The 19,799-nt window shown below is 34.4% G+C and overlaps 2 protein-coding genes across 7 annotated transcripts; one reads left to right on the top strand and one right to left on the bottom strand.

The window, feature by feature from the left end:
- Positions 1-956: 956 nt before the first annotated feature.
- Positions 957-15,028, top strand: xpnpep1 (X-prolyl aminopeptidase (aminopeptidase P) 1, soluble). 4 transcript variants are annotated; one of them, XM_067396379.1, is made up of 20 exons: positions 957-1,071; positions 2,613-2,734; positions 5,945-6,008; positions 7,289-7,393; positions 7,642-7,734; positions 8,184-8,327; positions 8,445-8,540; positions 8,804-8,885; positions 8,987-9,197; positions 11,263-11,352; positions 11,435-11,485; positions 11,629-11,687; positions 11,965-12,042; positions 12,139-12,210; positions 12,363-12,423; positions 12,525-12,594; positions 12,706-12,879; positions 13,080-13,156; positions 14,048-14,146; positions 14,894-15,028. In XM_067396379.1, exons 2-20 carry the CDS (start codon positions 2,618-2,620, stop codon positions 15,011-15,013), a joined length of 1,863 nt encoding a protein of 620 aa, XP_067252480.1. In that variant the 5' UTR covers positions 957-1,071; positions 2,613-2,617; the 3' UTR covers positions 15,014-15,028. The 4 variants fall into 4 exon arrangements, 3 of the variants coding, with proteins under 3 accessions (XP_067252480.1, XP_067252481.1, XP_067252479.1); XR_010896089.1 differs by lacking the exon at positions 957-1,071 and adding an exon at positions 2,028-2,146 and having other exon boundaries at positions 13,326-14,146; positions 14,894-14,927; XM_067396378.1 differs by lacking the exon at positions 957-1,071 and adding an exon at positions 2,030-2,146.
- A 475-nt stretch (positions 15,029-15,503) lies between these two features.
- si:dkey-246e1.3 (uncharacterized) lies at positions 15,504-18,962 on the bottom strand. 3 transcript variants are annotated; one of them, XM_067396382.1, is made up of 5 exons: positions 18,849-18,922; positions 17,647-17,698; positions 17,438-17,566; positions 17,213-17,309; positions 15,504-15,816 (listed from the first exon to the last, which is right to left on the bottom strand). In XM_067396382.1, the coding sequence occupies exons 3-5, from the start codon at positions 17,520-17,522 to the stop codon at positions 15,504-15,506; spliced, it is 495 nt and encodes a 164-aa protein (XP_067252483.1). In that variant the 5' UTR covers positions 17,523-17,566; positions 17,647-17,698; positions 18,849-18,922. The 3 variants fall into 3 exon arrangements, with proteins under 3 accessions (XP_067252483.1, XP_067252482.1, XP_067252485.1); XM_067396381.1 differs by lacking the exon at positions 17,647-17,698 and having other exon boundaries at positions 18,849-18,962; XM_067396384.1 differs by lacking the exon at positions 17,647-17,698 and having other exon boundaries at positions 17,213-17,273; positions 18,849-18,962.
- Positions 18,963-19,799: the final 837 nt, after the last annotated feature.

Genomic DNA, 19,799 nt, shown 5'->3' with positions numbered 1-19,799 from the left:
GAAAATCCTACATATTGCACCTTTAACTGGAAATTGAATTTTTGAAGAAATTCAGAATTACAACAAATACCCATGGGAATTAACCAACTGTCTTACTAAAATAATGCTTTCACTGAACCAAGTATGATAAAATAATGATTTGTTTTTGAATAGTATGTCTGTTATTCCTTATGAAATAATTGTGCTTATACCAATTTCCATGTTATAAGGCTTGTCAGTGAAAACTGGATTTTTGTTGAAAATTCCTGAAAAATTATATTTCAACAAAAAGTCTATGCCTCCAAGAGCATCAATTAACATATCTAACATAACTTGAGGTCTTTATAGTATTATATATAAATTATATATATATATATATATATATATATATATATATATATATATATATATATATATATATATATATATATATATTATATCTTTATAGTAGCCTACACTTAATGACACTTTCAAAATTAAATGTTCGATAGAGTTTACGAAGAACAGAGAAAGTCCTTGGAACGTATTGCCTAATTATTGGCAATACGTTCCAAGGACTTTCTCTGTTCTTCGTAAACTCTATCGAACATTTAATTTTGAAAGTGTCATTAAGTGTAGGCTACTATAAAGATATAATATATAGCTATATGTAATACTATAAAGACCTCAAGTTATGTTCGATATGTTAATTCATGTTTCATTGAAATATTCTATATTTCTGTAGAGTAGCAGTCTTTAAGGAGAAAACAACACAGAAAAAATTATTTTAAGGCCTGAAACAGCAGTGAAAGCCTCAAAATATCTAATTATTTTATGGTACTTCAAATTTGTTTTTCAAAAAAAAAACTGCAGTGTCATCAGCAAACTGGTTAAGTTTAAATTCTACACCTAAAGCTGTGATATGTGAACAATAAACAGTTAAGCTCATTGACTAGAAGTGGGAGAGTCTCATGTGCGCCATGTGACTGGAAGAGGCAGCCTGTCACGTGCCCGCATACGTCATCACTGTAATGGCAGCTTCCTTTGCACACTAACACAAGGAACAGCAGAGTTTTTACCAATAGTTTACATTTCAGGACTCGCTTCTCCAAGGTAACTGGTGAATTGTTTGATGTCAGTCATTCACTACATGTGCTCGGAAAACGGCAGCGGATTGTGCAAGCGCGAGACCAAGACGAGTGTTGTTGTTGTCGCTTGCATAACATGCGTGTGTTTTCATAATCGAGGAAGCGTCGGCGCGCATCACACAAATCTCTCCTTTGATAAGAAAGAAAAAAATGTATAAACATGCGTGCAAAATTAATAAAACTAAATATGTTTGCAGATTATTACCATTTCTGTAATCGAAAGCGTTGTGTTTGGATGAATAATACGGGGGACTGCCACACCTACCTCGAATAAACATAATACAAATCGATCCTAACTAAGTATTGTTTCGGTTTAATTTAAGTTTACTGATGCGTTGTTAATTCCTCGTGCACAAATGAATGCTCGCTAATTGATTGTTCGAGTGTAGATTGTTTATATTGTCGAACTGTGGAGCTCGTCTGTCCAATCAGCTGTCGATATGATAATTCCATTGAAGTGATTGGATGGTGTAACAGCTACCTGCTCTAGCTTTTAGACAAAAGCGCATATTATTTGTGAATGAATAAGCACAGAACACAATTTAATTTTTGTCCTGGCTAAAATATGTATCCACAAAAATAAATAATAATCTAATATTTATAATATCTGTGACTTCAGGAGCCCTACAAAAAAGCATTAAAATAACCATACTTTTTACCAAAATAGCATAGTATTTTTAATAATACTGTAAAATCATAATAAATTATAATACATTCTCTCATAGAAAATCAGAATATTTATTTACTCACTTGTTTGATTCCTTCATTGATTGATAACAATGACAGAAACTTTTTTCTTTGAAAGAGAGTTAGTCTTTTGCAAAATGAACCAATAAAGCTCTTCAGTTTCACATTTGGTAAATGGTTGCATGATCACAGAACAAGAAGACAGACAGTAAATCTTTAACTATGGGATGGTCGCATTATGCCACCTGAGAGACAGTCTGTGCGAGGTAAAGGTTAACAATCTCATATCTTTCCAACTTTGAGCTCCACGTTAACAGTAAGATCTCAAGTTCACAGAGGGAAAATGGCTACAGGTAATTCTTTCTGTTCACAAAAGCTTTTTTTTTTTTTTACACTTAAACTTGTAGATGTCTGTTTCGCCGACAATAAAATAATTAGTTGATTGTGATTTAATGTTGATAGACTTGGAAATTGATCTGATGTCACTGAAGTAGTCTAGCAGTGGTTTTAATTTAATATAATCTTATATCAAAGTTGCATTTTTCACAATGCTGTGAACGAATTTGCAAAATTAATTGTTTGGTTCACATAAAAATTTTGATTTCTTTCACACAGGGATCATTTGACTGAGATTATATTTAATTAGCCTAGGCCTGAAAATGAAAGGTCGCGTGTATTAGAATTAGATATCGACTAAAATATCACATTAGAGAATTACTGATTGTTTTTTTCACTCTTTGGTCATCAGTGATGACTAGATGTCATAAATTATTTGCTTGTGTAACTTTTGCCACTGACTTTTTTTCTCTCTCTTAACAGACGCTATGTCCCCAAAGATCACAGTGGAGTTGCTCAGGCAGCTCCGGCAGGCCATGAGGAACAGCAAGTGCATCACAGAGCCCATCCAAGCTTACATCATCCCATCAGGAGATGCTCATCAGGTGAACCTGAGCTGTGCTCCACAAATGTGAAACACAATTTATAAACATAAAGTCTGTGATTTATAAACACTCCACATTATAAACCTGCTGCTGTGATTTATTAAAATTCAGCCTTAAAATCATACATTCTGTGATATATACAGCCTGTGATTTATAAATGTAGACTGTGATTTATAAATATACAGACTGTGATTTATAAATATACAGCCTGTGATTTATAAATATGTAGACTGTGATTTATAAATACATAAATGCAGTCTGTGATTTATAAATGTAGACTGTGATTTATAAATGTAGACTGTGATTTATAAATATACAGCCTGTGATTTATAAATATATAAATGCAGCCTTTGATTTATAAATGTAGACTCTGATCTATAAATATACAGCCTGTGATTTATAAATGTAGACTGTGATTTATAAATATACAGCCTGTGATTTATAAATATATAAATGCAGCCTTTGATTTATAAATGTAGACTGTGATTTATAAATATATAAATGCAGCCTTTGATTTATAAATGTAGACTCTGATTTATAAATATACAGCCTGTGATTTATAAATATGTACTGTGATTTATAAATATACAGCCTGTGATTTATAATTATATAAATGCAGCCTTTGATTTATAAATGTAGACTGTGATTTATAAATATATAAATGCAGCCTTTGATTTATAAATGTAGACTCTGATTTATAAATATACAGCCTGTGATTTATAAATATGTAGACTGTGATTTATAAATATACAGCCTGTGATTTATAAATATGTAGACTGTGATTTATAAATATACAGCCTGTGATTTATAAATATATAAATGCAGCCTTTGATTTATAAATGTAGACTGTGATTTATAAATATACAGACTGTGATATATAAATATACAGACTGTGATTTATAAATATACAGCCTGTGATTTATAAATGTAGACTGTGATTTATAAATATACAGACTGTGATTTATAAATATACAGCCTGTGATTTATAAATATGTAGACTGTGATTTATAAATATACAGCCTGTGATTTATAAATATACAGCCTGTGATTTATAAATGTAGACTGTGATTTATAAATATACAGACTGTGATTTATAAATATACAGACTGTGATATATAAATATACAGCCTGTGATTTATAAATGTAGACTGTGATTTATAAATATACAGACTGTGATTTATAAATATACAGACTGTGATTTATAAATATACAGACTGTGATTTATAAATATACAGACTGTGATTTATAAATGTAGACTGTGATTTTATATACAGACTGTGATTTATAAATGTAGACTGTGATTTATAAATATACAGCCTGTGATTTATAAATATATAAATGCAGCCTTTGATTTATAAATGTAGACTGTGATTTATAAATATACAGACTGTGATATATAAATATACAGCCTGTGATTTATAAATGTAGACTGTGATTTATAAATATACAGCCTGTGATTTATAAATGTAGACTGTGATTTATAAATATACAGACTGTGATCTATAAATATATAAATGCAGCCTTTGATTTATAAATGTAGACTGTCATTTATAAATGTAGACTGTGATTTATAAATATACAGCCTGTGATCTATAAATATATAAATGCAGCCTTTGATTTATAAATGTAGACTGTGATTTATAAATATACAGACTGTGATTTATAAATATACAGACTGTGATTTATAAATGTAGACTGTGATTTTATATACAGACTGTGATTTATAAATGTAGACTGTGATTTATAAATATACAGCCTGTGATTTATAAATGTATAAATGCAGCCTTTGATTTATAAATGTAGACTGTGATTTATAAATATACAGACTGTGATATATAAATATACAGCCTGTGATTTATAAATGTAGACTGTGATTTATAAATATACAGCCTGTGATTTATAAATGTAGACTGTGATTTATAAATATACAGCCTGTGATTTATAAATATATATATGCAGCCTTTGATTTATAAATGTAGACTGTGATTTATAAATATACAGACTGTGATTTATAAATGTAGACTGTGATTTATAAATATACAGCCTGTGATTTATAAATATATAAATGCAGCCTTTGATTTATAAATGTAGACTGTGATTTATATATATACAGCCTGTGATTTATAAATGTAGACTGTGATTTATATATATACAGCCTGTGATTTATAAATGTAGACTGTGATTTATAAATATACAGCCTGTGATTTATAAATGTAGACTGTGATTTATAAATATACAGCCTGTGATTTATAAACGTAGACTGTGATTTATAAATATACAACCTGTGATTTATGAATATATAAATGCAGCCTTTGATTTATAAATATACAACCTGTGATTTCTAAATTATAAATGCAGCCTTTGATTTATAAATATACAACCTGTGATTTATTATTTTATAGACTGTGATTTATATAGACTGTGATTTATAAATGTAAACTGTGATTTATAAATATATAAATACAGCCTGTATATTTATAAATATAAAACGGTGATTAAAAACTGATTGTGATTTACAAATATAATATACAAATACAGCCTGTGATTTATAAAAGATCCACCTTATAAACATTCAACCTGTGATTTATAAACATGCAGTCTGTGATATAAAAATACACCCTGTGATTTCCAAATGTAGTCTGTGATTTATAACATCCTGCCTGTGATTTATAAAAATTCATCCTTATACAAAATTCAATCTGTGATTAATAAACTTACAGCCTGAGATTTAATTATGCAACCTGTGATTTCCAAATGTAGACTGTAATTAATAAACATACTTTTTTTTTACATTCCACCTTATAAACATTCAACCTGTGATTTAAATCTACAACCACTTAATTCTAAATGTACATTCTGTGATTTTTAATCATAAAGCCTGTGATTGCTGAACATTTTTTTTTTTACATAATTTACTTCAGCTGCTGCAGTTTAACTGTGTGCTTATGTGTGTGTGAGTGTGTAGTGTTTCAGTCGTGTTGTTTAATTTCTTTTGTACGAGTGATGGGCTTCCCTCACCCCCTCCTGTCTGGCTCTGTGATTATGAATTCACCTCTGATTACGTGCGTGTGTGTGTCCTCCCGCCAAGTGTTTTCTTTCATTCTGCTGGGAGGTTAAATTTGCAGTAATTAGGACTGATTGCTGACAGAGCTGAACTCACTTTTTCCCTTCGTCTCTCTCTTTTTCCTGCTACATCTGTCCATCCTGCAGAGTGAATACATCGCACCCTGTGACTGCCGTCGTGAATTCATCTGCGGATTCAACGGCTCTGCAGGTGTGTGCACATTTTACTGTAACTTTGTTGAATTTTGGGATCTACAGGATTGACGATATGACAATAGTATTATTTAATACCCTGTATCACTGGGTCACAGTGGAGATTTATCAGCTATAGAGCTGCGCAAACATCATAGTTGAACACACATATTGGAATAATGACATTTATTACAAGATATAGATTACTTATCACAATCAGACAATATAATCCCAGATAAACACACACACACACACACACAAAACTGACAATTATCGACATTGCAACTACAAGAAGTTCAGTTCAGCCCACCTCAGTCTCATTCACCCAGAGAATGGGGAAGTAAAACTGGGATATGAGGTTCATGTCTCATGACGATGAGAGACCACTTGTCATACCATACATGATTTACAGCTCAGTGCTGTGACAGATATTTTTTGACTGTGGTGGTTTATGTGAGGCACTGATTCATTCAGGGGTGGCATGAAGCATAAGCCAACATCCCTCATATATTATGACTAATGATGATGATAATAATAATAATAATTATAAATAACTTAAAAGTAATAATTTAATAAGAATTATCTAAAATGTATTGTTTTTATTATACATTATTATTTATTATTATTATTATTATTATTAATTTACAACAACAATATTAAAAGTAATAATTGAATAAGAATAACTCATCTAAAATTTTAATAATAATGTGAGTAATAATAATAATTATTATTATTTTAAATTAATTATTTTAATTTAAGATGAATAAGTTTATTACATTTATATTACATTTAAATCAAATGAATATGAATAATATGAATAATAATAATAATATTTATAATAATAATAATTATTATTATTATTATTATAAATTAACAGCAACAATAATTTAAAAGTAATAATTTAATAAGAATAACTGTCATCTAAAATGTCATTTTAATTGTAATAACAATAATAATAATAATTTTATTGTATATTATTATTATTAAGTGTAAATCTAATTATTATTATTAATTAATATTGTTTACAATAATTTTAAATTATTTCAATTTGTTAAAATTATTATTACTATTATTAATTTATCTTAGAATAACAACAAAAACAAACAAAATATCTAACATTATTTTTTAATTAAAATTGTATATTTATTATTGTCTATTTCACTTTTTCATAATAACAAGTGGTTCTTCTGGTTTTTCTTTTGTTTATAATAAACAAACATGTTTAATAAACAAACAAAAAAACATGTCTGTAGGCTATATAGTTAAGCGACTTTATTATGCTGTGTTTGCTTGTTTCAGGTACTGCTATTGTCACAGAACAGCATGCAGCTTTATGGACAGATGGGCGGTACTTCCTTCAGGCCAGCCAGCAGATGGACAGTAACTGGACTCTGATGAAAATGGGTACAGTGGATGTTGGCATACTTTTATGACATGGGGTTGCTAGGTCATTACATTTGTTATCAGATTGCTGCTATTGTTGGCCAAGCTATCATAAGCCAATACAAAACATTCATTAGAATGTTTTCCCGAATTTAATACTGAGCCACATTCCAATAACTTCACGTAGATCAGTCTTAAGATTTATGTCTATTATACACCGTTGTTCAAAAGAGCAATTTGAATATGATTATGATGTTTTGTCTGCTCAGGACTGAAGGAAACACCGTCCCAGGAGGACTGGCTCATCAGCATTCTCCCAGAAAACTCCAAAGTGGGAGTTGACCCTTGGATCATTGCTGCCGGTAAGGAATTCAACAATAACACCTTTGAATATATAAATAATAAATATAGATATGAACAAAAATGGAGCAAATCACCTTTAAAAAGTAACTTGACGCTTCAAATAAAGATAGTATCGATTACATCTTTATACCAGTAGGTGGCGACAAGTGACTTTTAAAAAATGTATTTATCATTGAATCATTAATTCAAGAGTTTCGCTCAAAAATGCTGATTCATCCAGTAAAGAATCAAGTGAAGTCTTTATGAGTGAGTCATTGAATCATTCGCTCAATCAGTTCTTTCAAATTCATTTAACGTTTGTATTAAATAGACTGCAGCGATTAACATTTTGTCAGAACCTCCAGTAAATTATTATTTTGTTAGAATCTGTTCAGATTCGTGGGAGAATCTTTATTTTAAACCAAAAAATTGTAAAGTTGCATCATGTGTCTGTGATTGTGTTTTTCAGACCAGTGGAAGAACATGTCTAAGGCTTTGAGCAGTGCGGGTCACTCTTTGGTTGCGGTGCAGGACAATCTCATTGACGCTATCTGGGAGGATCGGCCGCCTCGACCCAGCACCAAACTCATGGCCCTGGGGCTCAAATACACCGGTCAGCACTTCTCAATGGATTAAATACACTATATAATTTTGATTTTAAAGGTCAGTCAAACCAAGTTTGAGCTGCTGAACATTAAGAGGAAATTTCTTGTCATTTTGTCCCATGTAGGTCTCACCTGGCAAGATAAAATTACAGCTCTGAGAGGAAAAATGGCAGAAAGGAAGATTTCCTGGTTTGTGGTGACGGCTCTAGATGAGATTGCGTGTACGTATCACCGTACAGCACGGTTTGTGTGTGCTTTTAGTGTGTCGGATCACGACCCAGCCGTCATTCTCCTCTCCACTTTCCTATTAACCCCAGTTAAAGAGCTCTTGTGTCGGATTAGCTTGTTTTGATAATTATGGACATGATTGCGTGAGGCACATGTTCATTGGGAGGCCACATTTGGTTTTCACAAATATAGTAAACCCTCTAAAAATGACTTGTGAGGTCATTCGAATGATTTCAGACTCACTTTCTCTCTCCAGGGCTTTTTAACCTGCGCGGGTCAGATATTGAGTACAACCCCGTGTTCTTCGCCTACGCGATCATCGGCCTTAGCAACATAAAGTAAAACTGCATTCCTGATTCTTTACTTTATGCTGAAAATTTCCCAGATTTCACACATGACCCATTCTCATTGCTGTCATCTGGTCCATATGTTATGTTAGATTGTTTGTGGACAGCAAGCGTTTGTTGGACCCTGCGGTCCGGCAGCATTTGGAACTGGACAGCCCGAGCCAACCGGATCTGAGCGTCCAGTGCTTTCCGTACGAGTCTGTGTTCACGGAGCTGCAGGCGGTTTGTGCGGCGCTGGCGCCCAAAGATAAGATGTGGATTTGCGACAAAGCCAGCTGCGCTCTTACACAAGTCATACCCAAGGTGAGTCAAAAAGATCAAACTTGAAAAAGTGTAGACAGTGTAGACAGCTTATAGCTGTTGCGCTGTGTCCTGTTGTGATGTGTCAACAGTATAGACTCGTGTAGCCAAAGCATGATGTCATTTATAGCACTCACAAACATTGTCTAAAGAACATTTCTTATTGATACTCTCTGGAAAACATCAGGAAAATCAGGCCCTTTCTAACAGAACATGCAACACAACTTCTGGTCCAGGCTCTGGTCATTTCTAGGCTTGATTACTGCAATGCTCTTCTGGCTGGACTGCCATCATGCACAATCAAGCCTCTACAAATGATTCAGAATGCAGCAGCACGTCTCGTCTTCAACGAGCCCAAAAGAGCCCACGTCACGCCTCTCTTCATCTCTCTGCACTGGCTACCACTTGCTGCTCACATCAAATTCAAGGCGTTGACGCTTGCTTACGGATCTACCACAGGCTCAGCACCCTCCTACCTCCACTCACTCTTACGAATCTACACTCCTACCAGAAGCCTGCACTCATTAAAGGAGCGAAGGCTTGTGGTACCATCACAGAGGCACAAAATCACTTTCCAGAACATTCTTATTCACCGTCCCTTGCTGGTGGAATGATCTTCCTGCCTTCATCCGGAATGCGGATTCCCTGGCAATATTCAAAAGACAGCTGAAAACCCATCTCTTTCGTGAGCACTTAACCTCATATTTAAAAAAAACAAACAAAAAAAAACTTCTTATTCCTATCCTTTCACTTCCTCTAATCCCTCTCTATTGTAGCTCATGATAATCTGAGCACTGCCTATAACTTGTATTATGAGCACTTCTTGTCTATTTGCCTCTTCATGGTGACTCGCTTGTTGTATTCCTCACTTGTAAGTCGCTTTGGAGAAAAGCGTCTGCCAATAAATGTAAATGAAAATGCAACTGAAAATCATCAGCGTAAAAGTGGTCCCAAAATTGTCCCCTGAGGGACGCCGCATACTAAAGGGGCCTATTTGGAGGAAAAATTCCCTGTATTAACATGAAATGTCCCATCCTTTGGATAGGAGGCAAACCAGTGTCATATTACAAAATATGTCATATTTTTAAAACTGCTTAAAGGATTAGTTCACTTTCAAATAAAATTTTCCTGATAATTTACTCACCCCCATGTCATCCAAGATGTCCATGTCTTTCTTTCTTCAGTCGAAAAGAAATTAAGGTTTTTGATGAAGACATTCCAGGATTATTCTCCTTATAGTGGACTTCAATGGCCTCCAAATGGTTGAAGGTCAAAATGACAGTTTCAGTGCAGCTTCAAAGGGCTTTAAACGATACCAGACGAGGAATAAGGGTCTTATCTAGTGAAACGATCAGTCATTTTCGAAAAAAATGCAAATGTATATGCTTTATATAAACAAATGATTGCCTTCCAAGTGGTTCTACCAAAACGGCACTTTCGTATTCTTCAAAAAGCTTACGCCGTATGTCCTACGCCTTCGCTATTCTACTTATGGAAAAAATGGAACTGGCTCTGCGTTCGTTCCCTAAGTTGAATAGGGAAGGTGTAGGACATACAGCGTAAACTTTTTGAAGAATACGAAAGTGCGTTTTTGGCACTTGGAAGGCGATCATTTGTTTATATAAAGCATATACATTTACATTAATGACCAATCGTTTCGCTAGATAAGACCCTTAATCCTCGTCTGGTATCGTTTAAAGCCCTTTGAAGCTGCACTGAAACTGTCATTTTGATCTTCAACCGTTTGAAGGCCATTGAAGTCCACTATATGGAGAATAATCCTGGAATGTTTTCAACAAAAACCTTTCTTTTCGACTGACGAAAGAAGGACATGAACATCTTGGATGACATGGGGGTGAGTAAATTATCAGGAAAATTTTATGTGGAAGTGAACTAATCCTTTAATGCATTTTTATGGTTGCAATGTGACCAGTTTGCTATTCAAAGTCTTGATATTTGAATTTTCCATCTAAAGTGAATATGAATATTGATATGAATATTTTCTATATAAAGTGAAAGTTGAATATGAATAAATATTATTGATTAAATTATAGTTGTAATTGTCCAGGCCCACAGATCTGCAATCCCATACACACCCTTATGTCTGGCTAAAGCCGTCAAGAACCCCACAGAGATCCAGGGCATGAAAATGGCACATGTAAGTCCACATGGCTAGAGATATTCTAGAAATCTTAAATTTTTTGCCTAATTAATCAAAATATATATTTTTTTTATCACAGATAAAAGACGCAGTGGCACTGTGTGAACTTTTTGCCTGGCTGGAGAAAGAGGTATCGTTGTGTATAATTTCTTTTATTTTTGTCTGTTGGAAATATATTCAGGAAGACTTTTCCATGTTTTCCTACTAAAATTTCCTTATTGATTGAATGATGAATACATAATGAAAATATAAAAGTATTTGTCATTTATATAGATTCCCAAAGGTACGGTCACAGAGATATCAGCAGCAGATAAAGCAGAAGAATTACGCAGGTGAGTCGAACATGCTGCATTTGACCTGAAAGAAGAAGCAAACCATCAGTTTCTCTACACATAAAGACTTCGTTATATTTTTATATAATTTTATAAATGATATCATAGATAGTACTGATGCCATGGTTGGCAGTGAATTTAAAAAGCTGCATTACTTGCTGGTTTTCTCTTAAATGAGATTGTGGCTCCACCATCTGGTGATCTGTGGAACTGCAGACACTGAAGCAGCAAGAAAATCTGCTTTCAATTGAAAATCTTTTTTTCTGTGTCTGTCTAGTCAACAGAAAGACTTTGTTGGGCTGAGTTTTCCATCCATCTCTAGTGTCGGACCAAATGGGGCCATAATACATTACAGGTGGGCAGTTTTGATATATTTAACCATACATTCTCTCTTTTATGTTGTTACTTAATTGTTTTTAAAATACCTGTCACTTTCTGATCTGTCTTTTAGGCCTCTCCCAGAAACCAACAGGACTCTTTCTCTTAATGAAATTTATCTTATTGACTCCGGCGCTCAGTACAAGTAAGTACAAGAGCTGCAGAACAATTAGTGCTTTTACATCACATTTATTTATTTATATGTTAATTAAGTGTAATTAAGATAATTTGTTAATATATATATACATACAAACACACAAATATACATATATTGTGGCCTTTTTTATCTTTATCCAGAGATGGAACTACAGATGTGACTCGTACGGTGCATTTTGGGACTCCTTCTGATTATGAGAAGGTAAAAAAAAGGTTTTATTTTCCTTCAAGATCGATCTTTCTCTTTACTTTATAGTCCAAGAACTATTAGTCTACCCATAATGCTTATATTTCTGCCCACAGGAATGCTTTACATACGTTTTAAAGGGACACATCGCAGTCAGTGCTGCGATTTTCCCCAATGGCACCAAAGGTATGTCCTTAAATTCAGAAACCTGAAGAGTTTGGTTTGTTCGGGAGCAATATGAAGTGCTCTAACGCTGTGTAGAGTAAGGTTAAGAGAGGACTGTGCTCTTTTCTACAGGTCACCTGTTGGACTCGTTTGCTCGTGCTGCTCTCTGGGACTCTGGACTGGACTATCTTCATGGTACGGGCCACGGCGTCGGATGTTTCCTTAACGTGCACGAGGGTCCGTGTGGCATCAGCTATAAAACGTTTGCAGACGAACCTCTGGAGGCCGGAATGATTGTCAGCGATGGTACAAAAACACACTTATTTTCATTCTGGATTTATTCATTGCAGTTTATAAGGAGCTGAAAGTGTTTTAATACTCCTTTTTAAACCTATTTCTGTAATACTATTATAAGGCAACATTATTGCAACTCTGCCTCAAATTTTGTTAAAGTTTATGGTGCAGTTGGTACAATATATTTGAGTCTTGTGCATGTGTTATTCCAGAGCCCGGGTACTATGAAGATGGATCTTTTGGCATTCGGCTGGAAAACGTTGTCCTGGTCGTTCCCGCAAAAACCAAAGTAACTATTGCATCTAACCATTACATAATCAGTTCATATTAACACTGAGAAAGTACATGAATTTTCTGATACAGCACATTTCAAAGGGGCACAAGGTAAAAAAGATTTAATGCATCCTTGAGAGGTCTGAAGTACAACATTTCAGGATTTATTTTCCTTTCTTTTATTATATAACTACAGGAACCGATATAGTCTGTCCAAATATTTGCATTTACGTGATGCTTCCTCCACACCAGTAGGTGTCAGCATTGCGCCTATGATATAACAACACTAACTAAACAAAAAATTATTTAATGCATCTTTGAGAGGTTAGAAGTACATCATTTCAGGATTTAATTTCCTTTATTTTAGTATAACTACAGGAACCGATATAGTCTGTCCAAATATTTGCGTTTACATGATGCTTCCTCCACACCAGTAGGTGTCAGCATTGCGCCCAAGATGTAACCACCCTAACTCAACAAAAAATTATTTAATGCATCTTTGAGGTTAGAAGTACATCATTTCAGGATTTAATTTCCTTTATTTTAGTATAACTACAGGAACCAATATAGTCTGTCCAAATATTTGCGTTTACATGATGCTTCCTCCACACCAGTAGGTGTCAGTATTGCGCCTATGATGTAACAACACTAACTAAACAAATATTATTTAATGCATCTTTGAGAGGTCTGAAGGACAATATTTCAGCTTTTAACTTCCTTTCTTTAGTATAACTACAGGAACAGATAGTCCGTCCAAATATTTGCATTAACGTGATGCTTCCTCCACACCAATAGGTGTCAGTATTGAGCCCAAGACGTAACAACACTAACTACACCAAAAATTATTTAATGCATCTTTGAGAGGTCTGAAGTACAATATTTTAGCTTTCAACATGCTTTCTTTCAGTATAACTACAGGAACAGAGGTAGTCTGACGTTTGAACCCCTCACCCTGGTCCCCATCCAGCTGAAGATGATCAACACAGACCTGCTCACACAGAAAGAGGTAAGAGCAGACCGATTGCAACTCAACCCTAGTATCTATGGCCGACTACTTCATCTAGATTTTTTTTCTTGCATAAACACAAAGTTTTGATATTAGTAATGGTGGTGCTTTAATTAGCATGCTAAGTTTGCTGTGTTTTAGCTATTAATTAGGCAGTCTGTACTATAAGTACGAAAAAAAAGTCTTGTGTTTATTTACAAAAATTCTAATAACAACTGAAAAATGATTAGAGATGCCTAAAGCCCAAAGTATACTTCAGTTTTTATGCGTGCACTTAGTGTAGTCCGTTTGATAACAGTAGAAAATGTCATCCTTGTCCATTGTCTGCACTGTTTCTTTCCAGACGTTATGAGCGATAAAAAGGTCATTGTACTCTTTTAAACTAGAGTTGCGAGTATCTTTTAATCCACACAAACAAATGCTCATCAACGTGGGCGTTTGTTGTTCAGTATCATCTGATTCTATTTGGATTGTAAAACAATTAGCGCAACAAAATTCAAAGTTGAGCTTACAGAGTATGCGCAGTTAGAAAGATCAGGCTGTGTGCAAACAGTACATCCTTACCGTACTGATGATGGAATTCATGCCATGCATACTGTATGCATACCTAGCATAATAATACATAAAAGCTTAAGTATGCATTGGGCTTTATGCTTAACATTTGAGTGCATAAATCCTTTAAACCTCTCTGAAATGGCTTTCATTAAAGCATGGACTGCTGTAATATACAAACTTGTCATCCTGCAGCGCGATTGGGTGAATGACTACCACAGGAAATGCCGGGAGACGATTGGGGCAGAGCTGGAGCGGCAAGGCAGGAAGGAGGCTCTGGATTGGCTGGTCCGGGAAACTCAGCCAATTGTCTAAAAAAATTGTTTACTTTTTTTTTGTCATCGTCGTAACGATCGCCAGTGAATTTTTTCCTGTCGTTCTCTCTCAGTCTTGGTCTCTATCTGCTTTTCTGGTGGATATATTTCACTTTCTGCTTCTTTTGTAAAGCACACTTTAAGCTGTTTTATGCGCTAATTAAAAAATGTGTGGAAAAAGATGCACTGCCTTTTTCTTTTGTTCACTCCAAAGAGTTTTTTTCTCCAAAGGAATAATTAATCTGATCATTTCTAAATCTATACTCTTAACTTTTTGTGAGGAACAGATGTAATTAAGCTAGAATATAGCACAGAAAACATGAACCTTTATAATGGTGATTTTGGTCACCATTCACTTTCATTGTAAGAAAAAGAGCAGCGTGAACATTCTGATAACCGTCTCGTTTTGTGTTCCACGTAAGAACGTCATATGGGTTTTGGATGACATGCAGTCATTAAAGTGTTCCTTAAATATTAACTTCCAGGACGATCTACAGCTGCATGTAAAAAATGGGCGGGACCAGGGTGATCCCGCTCTTGGGGTCGTTGGCGTAGTCCTGCAGCGTGAGTGGAGTGTGCGTAAACACTGTGTGAGGGGGGACTCTGTCCTCCTCGTGTCCCACCGGCAGAGGGTTGGTGTAGATGTAGTGGATCCGCGAGTTGTCCTTCGGCCCCTCCTGTCGTCTGAAAAAGGCAAGCGGGTTACGGAAACTACGGGCTTTCCTCACACGAGTAACACCCACTGGCTCTTCGGGAACCTCACAGGCCACGGCACTCTCATAGACACGCGCCCTCTTACACTTCCTGTGACACAAAAATATGTACCACGACAGCTATTAGACACAATTTAGGATCTGGTAAGAAGGTCAAATAAATGGGACAAATAAAATAGAGATGGGAGGAAAACTAAAATTTGAATACTATTGCTTTCTCTTGCTTTGGAAATGCTGAAAATTTCCTGAAGAAACTTTGGATTTGCTCGCAAAATGTTTGTCAAAAACAAGATAAGATGGAAGGAAAAACTATATTTCAGTGTTTTTGCAAGTGAACGCAACATTTTTGCAAGCTCAAAGGCTTTCAAATAAATTATATTTCAATGATTTTGAAAACTTTTGTGATGAAAATAATATGGGAGGAAAATTTGGAAGCAAATGCAAAGTTTCTCAGGGGAACACTACTTTTGAAAGAATGCAAAAAGAAAAGAAAAAACTCAAAATTGAAATATACACATATACACTAAAGTTTCTCAGAGGATGCAAAATCATTGAAATATAGTTTATGTATGTATATATATATACTACCTTTCAAAAGTTTGGGATCGGTAAGATTTTTAATATTTTTAAAAAGTTTTGTCTGCTCACCAAGATTGCATTTATTTAATTAAAAATACAGTAAAAACAGTAATATTGTGAAATATATATATATATATATATATATATATATATATATATATATATATATATATATATTTCAATGAAATGGATGTACTATATTTTAGTTTTATAATGTTCTTTTTATTTAATATTTTCTATTTTTAGGGGATTTTATGGTACAAAATTATATTTAGGCAGTAGTTATAATCCATTTATTCACTTTTTGAGCATAGACCTGAAGATGAAATTTCCAACTTAAACTGTCATAATCTTGAGTGCTTTGGAGCACAGATTGAAGTTGTAGAATTATGTTTATTGTTATGAATTATAAAAATTGAAAATAGTATTTTTGTGCATATGATATATATATTTTCCAAAACACGTTTTACTCTAAAACTGCAAGAAAATCAAGGCCACAAATCTAAACAAATTGTGTTACAAATTTGAGGTTGATATCTAAACAACAAAAAAAAGCTTTCAGTAAGATTTTGGTTGGCTGTAGTACCAAAAGCTTCCACTATTCATTTCCAATGCCATCATTTTTAACTGAGGAGTACAAGTGTGATTTTTTTTTTTTCAGGACCATTTAACCTTTTCAAGTCATCTATGATTTTGTGTGTGTTTTTATGTTCACATAACAAGTGCCAAAACCTTTACCAAGTTTTTTACCATTCCGATGAAGAAAAAAATTCTAAAAAAAACAGCAAAATGTAAAATTTCATTGCCAATTGTCCCAGATTCTCTGAGATTTTATTTAATACAATCAGACATTAATTCTTAAGTGTCCAAATATTTTTTTGGCCCACTGGACATGTCTGTTTACTCACCTTCGGTGTCTTTGATATGAGATACAGGTGATGATTCCTGTCATTGTCAGGACGCACAGAGCTATTGAAAAAAGCGTGATGTTAAACACCTTGACTTCTGTGTGAGAAAAAAAAAATCATTTAGACTTTTAAGCAACATTTAGCACATATTTTGAGACCGATAGCTCAAACACATCTTTGATATAACAGTACTGTTCAAAATGAGTTAAAACACAGTTTTCTCACCATAGAGAGCAGCTTGTGTTTCTGTGCTGTTTGGTTCCAATGAGGCCGTCCCATTAAGAGACAGAGCGATCCCCATTAGGCTCATGTTGCAGATGGCATAAGCCAAAAGTGACCAACAAACTGCTCGGTCTGGAAAGAGGTGGTCAGAATATTCATTAGTATGAAGCCATGTGACTTTTGTGGATTTGTTTCCATGGAAATGGCAGTACCTCATCACCCCAGAGGCCCCCTAAATTCATTCTACTTTGGCAGTTTGGGGTCCTTAAAGATCCAGGCCACATCCCAGAAACCCAAAGCAAAAACAATTGAAAGGTTTTGTGCACAATCCAAAGAATTCACAGGACAAAATTCATTTGGAAACTCGTGTTTGCATAAAATTAAAGGGAAATTTTTCATAACGTTTGCATGCAGCATCTCCTTTTGCAGTTGCAGTCTGAACAGATAAACACAAAGCCTGCATTCATTAGCGTTCATGCTTCATTTCATCTGGGACTTTAAAAACAAAATTCCTCAATTATTCTAACTCTGGCACTCGACATGAGAATGCCGGGAAATAATCCCATGATGCTCACACGTTTCCCACATTGTTTACAATGTAGGCCTACCCCATATTCTCAATTTGCCTTCAAAGTTCTTTTGAGGAATAATTACGATTTATTATTAGACAATCCCTGACCTTTCTATTTATAAGATAAACAAATTCCGGTCCCGCCAGGACATTCCTCAGACAAATATACACAAACATCCAAAATTTGGCCAGATAATTAGCAAGGTCTGCACGGCCCATTAAATCATGCATTGTAAATTTTCAGTGTCTTCACATGACTAGTAATGTTTCGTGCCTATAATAATAAATAGGCTATAGCTTTATATGTTCTCTGGTAATATTAGTTTTGAACAGAGATAATCATACCAGATTTGTATTTTGTACACCACGATACATATGTGCACATGGTGTATAAGTAGGACCTACTGTTTATGCAGTGCTCATATCAACCACTAGATGTCAGTGTTGACGCTCAAATAATGCCGTTTCTGACGAGCAAACTATTTTTTAATATCAACGCCAGGCTAATATAATACAGTAGACCTATATTAGACACATAACACGGTATAGACACAAATAGACATATGTTGAAAGGCTCAGTCATATAACACTGTATTTACTTGATACCAAGATATGGAATTAGTTACTACATTTTCTAAGCTTAAAATACTGTAAAATTGGCAAGTAACAGTAGCCTAAAAGTTTAGAAAATGAGAACATCGTGCGGTTTCAGTAGTTGATTTATGGCGTCCGGTTTCCTGGTAGAGAATTGTCGAAATTATCGCTCACATAAGTACAGGGTTTTACACATTAAACAATATCTGCATTATATTAGTCAAGCTAGTAAATAAACATTTGTCTTACCGTATAGATAGCTGCTTTAGATCATAAAGTACTCGCATTAGCGCAATATGCTATCCTGCACGTAAATATCAACAATAGAGTGATTCACATTTCAAATTACAACACATAAACGACTCTGGGAAGTTTTGCAATGAGTCATGAATCATTGACCTCTGAGCTGTAGATCCATTGGCTCCTTATTCAATAACATTCATCTTTGTAAGGCATCTACCAGTTGTTCTGGTGGAAATTGCCTAATATTTGTAGGATATTTTAAGTTTTAATACATGCAGGCTATATGTTGAAAGGCTCAATCATATAGCACTGTATTTCAAGCTTGACACCAACATGTGGAATAAATTACCATCTTGTTTGGTCTTCAGCCTGAACAAGGGTTGTAAATGGATGCTGGGTTAAATTATTTGTATAAACGTGTTCCTCTTCAAGTTGTGCCAGAGTCAATAGATTTGATGCATAACCGTGAATTCATGGGATCACCGACACCTCACCGCCCTTGCTGAGAATGTTTGCTGGACAGCCTGGTGGGTAAATCTCAGTTATATTGGACTCAGACATGGGTCAATGAAAGGCTTCAATGCTGATTTATGACAAATGCCAGTTATAAAAACACAGATCTTTCTCACCATACGCCAAAGGCTGCCACACAAATACCAAGCGATTCTTGTGGGTCGTTCTCTGTGAACTGCATGAAATTTTCATGATTTTTTTCCCCACAATCAGATTTAACATATTAAATATTAAAATACTGATAATGTAAGAGAAATTCAGTTTGAACTATGTGGTGAAACAGCGTGTCATTCATTATTTATATATTCATATTTTTGTGAACAACTTGAACTTGTTACGAAATCTGTGCGTGGAAATCTTTCGCCCTCACACAGAGTTCCCGATGACATCAATTCATATTGAAATGACTGGATTTTGCATGTGTAAATATGCAGAACAATGGTA

Source organism: Chanodichthys erythropterus, chromosome 10, assembly GCF_024489055.1.
Source record: "Chanodichthys erythropterus isolate Z2021 chromosome 10, ASM2448905v1, whole genome shotgun sequence".
Lineage (NCBI taxonomy): Eukaryota > Metazoa > Chordata > Actinopteri > Cypriniformes > Xenocyprididae > Chanodichthys > Chanodichthys erythropterus.
The sequence above is the reverse complement of the archived record's forward strand: the minus strand, read 5'-3'. Positions and strand labels throughout refer to the sequence as shown.